General features: G+C 28.2%; 1 protein-coding gene across 2 annotated transcripts in view; it reads right to left on the reverse strand.

Moving 5' to 3' along the window:
* Positions 1-1,309: 1,309 nt before the first annotated feature.
* LOC126903802 (uncharacterized) overlaps positions 1,310-6,465 on the reverse strand; it is a 30,453-nt gene continuing 25,297 nt past the window's right edge. For both annotated transcript variants that reach the window (XM_050682295.1, XM_050682293.1), the window contains exons 4-11: positions 5,625-5,678; positions 5,499-5,528; positions 4,734-4,760; positions 3,324-3,356; positions 2,208-2,285; positions 2,078-2,113; positions 1,813-1,896; positions 1,310-1,639 (exon numbers count right to left, since the gene is read on the reverse strand). In XM_050682295.1, the coding sequence (XP_050538252.1) occupies positions 1,362-1,639; positions 1,813-1,896; positions 2,078-2,113; positions 2,208-2,285; positions 3,324-3,356; positions 4,734-4,760; positions 5,499-5,528; positions 5,625-5,678 (620 nt within the window). In that variant the 3' untranslated portion in view covers positions 1,310-1,361. The remainder of the gene's footprint in view (positions 1,640-1,812; positions 1,897-2,077; positions 2,114-2,207; positions 2,286-3,323; positions 3,357-4,733; positions 4,761-5,498; positions 5,529-5,624; positions 5,679-6,465) is intronic.

Below are 6,465 nucleotides of genomic sequence, written 5' to 3' on the forward strand. Positions count from 1 at the left end.
CCTTCCCCTTAACAGAACACGCATATTTCTCCCACTCTTTCCACATAGGCCACGCCTCTCACTACCCCTATCGGGCTGAATCCCCTTTTTCACCCTACTCCATTTGAAAGGTTTTCGGGTAAGAGTAGGAGTGCACCAAGGTTCTGCTTCAAGCCCTTACTTATTTTCTATAATGATGGATGAAATTACTAGAGAAACACAAGGAGAGGTGCCGTGGTGCATGTTGTTTGGTGACGATATAGTGTTTATTGGAGAAAATATGGAGGAAATTAATCATAAGCTAGAGGTGTGGAGATCAGCTCTTGAAGAAAAGGGTTTAAGGATAAGTAGAACTAAGACAGAGTATATAGAATATGAGTTTAACAAAGGTGAACACAAGATAGCTGAAATGAGGAGGTCAGTGACAATAGGCGAGGACTTGATTGGAGAGTTGGAGAGTTTTAAGTATTTAGGGTCAGTTGTGTAAAAGTGTGGTGGTATTGACGAGGATGTAAGACACATAATTAAGTACGGGTGGTTGAAGCGGAGAGAAACTTCTGGCGTCTTATGCGATAAAATAATTCCAATAAGGCTAAAAGTTATATTCTACAAGACTGTAGTGAGGCCAGCTATGATGTATGGTTCAGACTGTTGGGCGGTTGATAAGAAATTAGAGTAGAGAGTGAAAGTAACAGAGATGAGAATAGACTTAGATGGTTTGGTCATGTTACGACAAAAAAAGATTCGGAAGCCGTAAGAACAGTTGTAGAAAGAATGTTGAAGGAAGAAGAGGTAGAGGAAGACTAAAAAAGGGATGGAGAGATGTTATTGAATGCGATAAGAGGACAGCTGATGTGGGAGATCGTGTCAAATGAAAGTTTAGGATAAGTGTGGCCGACCCTAAGTATCTGGCATTAAGGCGAGGAAGAAAAAGAAGATATTGTATTCACATTTCAATTTATATAATGCTTGTTTATCATGTTTGTCAGTTGTATAATTAACACTTTTTAATACTCTCAATCGTATTAATTTAGTAAATTTTATTATATTTTTGAACTGTATCTTATTTATATTACATAAAAAGTGTCTATAATCTTAATATTGAATTTATACTTGGAATTTTCCAAGTCAGCTTTTTGATTATCGTATTTATACGACAACTTCGTCAAATTGACGAAAGCCACCAATTTTCCTTTCTTTTAGAGTCTTTGGTTTTTAACACAACTCCTCGCTCATCAATTACGATTATATCTTTCTTCAATTCTCTGTAGTTTTTAATAATGGTCAAATAATTGTAATAATTATAAAAATAATTAAGTTGAATAACTCATAAGGTATTAATAAGTTTATTTCATATATTTCGTATAAGTAAAACACATTTGTTATTCAAGAGAAACAAAGAAATCTTGGAATTCTTTTCCACCTTTTGATATTTCTATTATTGGGTGGTGGTTCCTTTCACCTTTTTTCTCTACTATTTGTCGGAAAGACACATGTCCCTTTGTTTTTTTTACCAAACTAGTGTAAAAGAATGAACAATTTCCCAAAATATCACACCCTCCTGTGAGTTTTAAATTCAAATCCCTATTTGAAGCGTAATGTATTAATGCAGCTAATTTACATTTATGTTTATTATCATCTTTGCACATTGTTTTGCCATCTAAATTAGAAAAAAACTAATATTAAATTTACAAATTAACACACGTAGTATATTAAAAAAATATAATATTGTTTACAAAAACATATAAAAATTAATGACATAAGAATATAAAGTTATAAAAGTTATTTATATTCAATCTATCGATTTTAATGTAGCACTCAAATATGAATTACCATTATTATGAAATAACGTCCGAACAGCAATCGCCTTTACCAAATCAACACGTTTAGAGACAGCAAGGCTATAGACAACATTTTCTAAAAAAAACATTATAAAACATAATTTAGATTAGTGACAGTTACTTTCGAAAAGCTATAGAAGTTATTCAGGACTTCGAATTTCATATTTTCAAATACAGAATTAAAACCAAAAGTAATAAATAAACACGTTAGACACTTTTTTAAATCCCATCTATATTAATATTTAATTTAATTTTACCTTTTACATAGTCCAGGCAATCGTTAGCAATGCTGTCTTAAAAAAATATTTAAAAAAAAAATTAGAAATACGAGTACAGTAGTATTATTTGTAACGGTTATCGCAATATAATTTTCAACTAATTACTCACTATTCAATTTTAAAAAATATGTCTTTAAAATTTCTTGCAATCTAAGCTCACAACCATAGGTATGATCTATTACTTGTACTATAATGTATTATTAATTATTAATAATAAAAATTAATTACAAAATTATACACACAGTGTTATAATATTTTGGCTTAACACTTATTCAAAAAATGTTTGACCCAAGTTCTTTCGAAATTATTAAAATAATTTATACATTTATACATTTTAAATGATTTTGATCGTTTATAATCGGGTGGATCGTTACTCGGTTTTCATTTGTAAAATGTTTAATGCAAAGAAATGTTTTACCGAATACATCTTCAAATTTTATTATAATTGAAGAAGTAATTTTTTTTGGACACTCGATTACTTTTAATTATAATTATGGCTAGGAATTATGTGCTCTTATAAAGTTTGTTAAGTAATTCTGAACGCACCATCAGACAGTACAATTTTTATTAATTGACTTGAAAAATTAGTAAATTGTTGTTATCAAAGTTTTACTTTTGGAGGATTAGGGGTTTTAACCCCCTCTAGAATAAAAATTATTTTTAAAATACTATACATACAACCCTATGACAAAGTTGAAAAAAACTGGGGCCCTTCAAAGCGGCCCAAACAAACTTTATAAATACATAAAATTTCTAACCCAAATAATAATTATATGACGTTAAGATTATGTTTTAAGGATTATATTAGTGTTATGTTATGGTTATAAGAGTTATATCATAAATCAAATAAAATTGATGGTTTTACACAATTAAATTTTTAAAAATTAATTTCTAACAAGGCTCCAAAACAGAAACTATTAGAGCTAAAATATTATAACTTTCTTGGTTTTAAAATTAATGTTTATCAAAAATATGAAAATTTTAAATTGTATTACTAATTTTCATTAAGCAAAATATATAATTGTATTAATAATTATTAAAAAAAAGTTATTAATTTATATTGTAGTTTTTATTTGGTAATAACTACGGCTCCGTTGCTCTGGAAGACTGATGTATCGTTTATGTTAGATACAATTCGTTCTTATTTATTGAAGGTTGGGTTAAAATTATTGAATAATAATTACAAAATATGAAGAATCAAATTATCGTTGAAAATTTGTTTTACCTATAAGTACATTAATGTTCGGATACAATGGAGCTGAAAATTAAAAAAAATGTTATATATCTCAATGTCACACAAAATTATGATTATTGTTATGTTAATTTTTTTTTTTTTTTTTTGAAAAGGAGATTAAATTTTTTCCTCCAATTTTTGTAGTTTTGATGCGAATCTAAATGATATTAAATTTACCATTTATTTTTTTTTTTACGTCTGTTATACAAAAAAAATATATTTATTTTAATAGTATATAAGTCGCGTAATCGAACCTATCTTAGCGAATGCTATAATAGGTGTAAACACGGGGTATTAGTGACTGCCACTCTTTACCTAATACCCGTACTGTGCCTATTTTTTACATGATTTTTGGTATACTTTCAGTGAATGGTTGTCTATCCCCGGCAGCCATGTTAATTTTTTTAATAAGAAAGTAGAAATATATAACATTTAAGAGAGAGTATTACACTAATATCGTCAATCGTGGATATAATAAGAAAAAATAGACTTAGACGGTTTACTCATCTTATTAGGAGTTAGGAATGGAAAGCTGTAATAAAAGATATAGAAATGAATTTTGAAGGAAAAAGAGGTAGAGGAAGACCAAAAGAGAGATAGAGGGATGCTATTGGATGCGATATGAGGACAGATGATGTAGGATATCGTATCTAGTGGAAGTTTAGAATAACGGTGCCCAATCCCAAGTAGTTTGAAAAAAGGCGAGGAAAAAGATAAAGAATAAAGTAGAAATTCATCTAATAAATAAACATATAAAATAAACCAAAAAACATAATTATCAATATTATTTTTATTTTTTAATTATTTATGAGACCAATGGTTAGACAATGACTTTGTATTTATTTTTATTATAATGGTTTTATCCTCCATACACTTCATGAGAAGGGCCATGAAATTCATGATAATAAGTTAGTGGTGAACTATGAAAAAAATTACTAGTGGAATAGCATTTTAAGTGATCTGGCATGAACTTCAAAATTTTATTTAAAAACACAGTATAGTATACTGAAATATGTAAAGTTGCCCGACAAGAAGTTTTCCGGTTTCTGTTTAACCCAGTTAAAAAAAGAAAAGCAAAATGAGTTCACATTTTTTTCAAATTAACGCCTCCTATTAAAAAGAAAAATTTGAAAGATTTTTTGAGTGATTAAATTGGTTTTAAAGTTGATTTTAATATCAAAGACATGTTTACATCTACTTTTGAAAAAAATTTCAATTCACACTTGCCCACTTATAGCTTCGATGCGAAGCTGAGAAGGTATTAATTTTACTATGATGTGTCTTGTTAAAGGTATTTTTAACGGATAAATGGACATTTTTATTTATATAATATACTGTGATGTAAAGAATGGTCTAAAATTAAATTGATTATCATTTTCAATTATGAGTGTTAATAAATACCTTGATTATCGTTTATCTCGATCAAATCTGGAATATTTACAAATATAAAATAAAGTATAAAATAAAAATTTTAAATATTTGTAATACCATTTCACAGGTTATTTACTCATTAAATTTATTAGCAAATTTTATATTTATATATGTTTATGTTATATCACTCCAACAAAGAGCAAGAAGTAACTGGCACCAGTTTTTTGTTGTTAATATTTTACTATTAAATAATACATTTTATTGCTAACTATATAGATTTGAATTTTTAATAACAAAACATAACAGTACATTGTATTATTATAGAAATGAGGTGCTATTATCTAATTCGATATTCGATCACTTCAGAATTTTTGATATTATCTAATATCATTGAGAAAATATTATACAGGTGTTCAATAAGTAAGATAATAGATCAATTGTTATAAACAATTAGAACAATATAAACCCGTTCCCTTACTTACTAAACACTATATATCTAGCTCCATGATACAAATATTTAAATACAATGTTATTTAGCATACCAAACATTTCTATAAAGTTAGAATTAACTAAATTCTAACAAATTTTCATTCCACTCAAATACACCAGAGAATTTTTTAGGTTTAATTCAAATAATTTTTTAACTACCATGTTAAACCTCTAATCAAACTATTTTACAAATTTAATCTGTGATAGTGATATTGCAAATTTAGGAAGATTGGTCCAACAAAAAATTGTTTTATTTGATATATTTTTACATTAGCAACTTCTAACTGATTTTTATAATATACTCACCCCAGGGGAATAGAAGTGATTCCAAAACATCTAAAATGAAAAAAAAAATAATCAAAGTTTTCTTTTATATTATTAATGATAAAATTATACTTTTATTAAACCACGTAAGTAAAAAAATATTCTTACTATGCTTATCTTTTTTTGTGGAGTTTAAAATTAATTCCATTACTTTAGATCCATCTAAAAATGAATAAAATAAAATATGACTTTGAAAAATGTTTAATATTTTTGTAAAGTTTTGACTTTATATATAGATATTTTTGATAAAGTATTACACAAAAGAATCAATTAAGGATAAGTCACTCATTTTCTCGGAAACTATTGAAAATTTTAAATTTTTTAAAGGTAATTGTTCAAAAGTTTTGTATGTAGCTTGGTCATAGTTTTAAGTTACTTATCCTCACCAAATTGCCTGTCCGCTTAGCTTACGATACTTCGACTGGTTGTGTGCGGCACTAAGGGCAACTAGATAGTACGTGTGTCGAATTGAGTTATGCGTACCTTTGGTTTACTGACACTTTGCAAATGAGCTGGCGTATTTTTTTGGTGGTTGGTTTGTATCGGTTGTTTAGTCGAAAAACCAACAGTTCCTCTCATTTTTCCGCTTTAATTGGGAGTGGACAATGATAATCAGAATTAGAGGAGGCTGATATTCCATATCTCTAAGGAGTATTTTGAAAAGTGTTCGGTGGGCTATAAACATCATGTGGTGGGGTAGTTTGCTGATAGCTGGTTCTAACATTTTTGTTAATGTATTAATATACTAAATCTGTTAATTTCAGTATGTATAAATAATAAAATCCTGTCTGTAATCAACATTTAATGAATTGTCTTCTCGTTGTTCGTTTTTCAAGTGTAACAAACAAACATCCAGCCTATCTCTTATAGTTTGAGAGGTGACGACTTTGGCCACGCAACGGATTGTGGAGTCGCCACCCTCATGGCTCCCTTGCAAAAAGGAAAATGG

Source organism: Daktulosphaira vitifoliae, unplaced genomic scaffold (assembly GCF_025091365.1).
Source record: "Daktulosphaira vitifoliae isolate Bord-2020 unplaced genomic scaffold, ASM2509136v1 Scaffold_4, whole genome shotgun sequence".
In the NCBI taxonomy this organism is placed as follows: Eukaryota; Metazoa; Arthropoda; class Insecta; order Hemiptera; family Phylloxeridae; genus Daktulosphaira; species Daktulosphaira vitifoliae.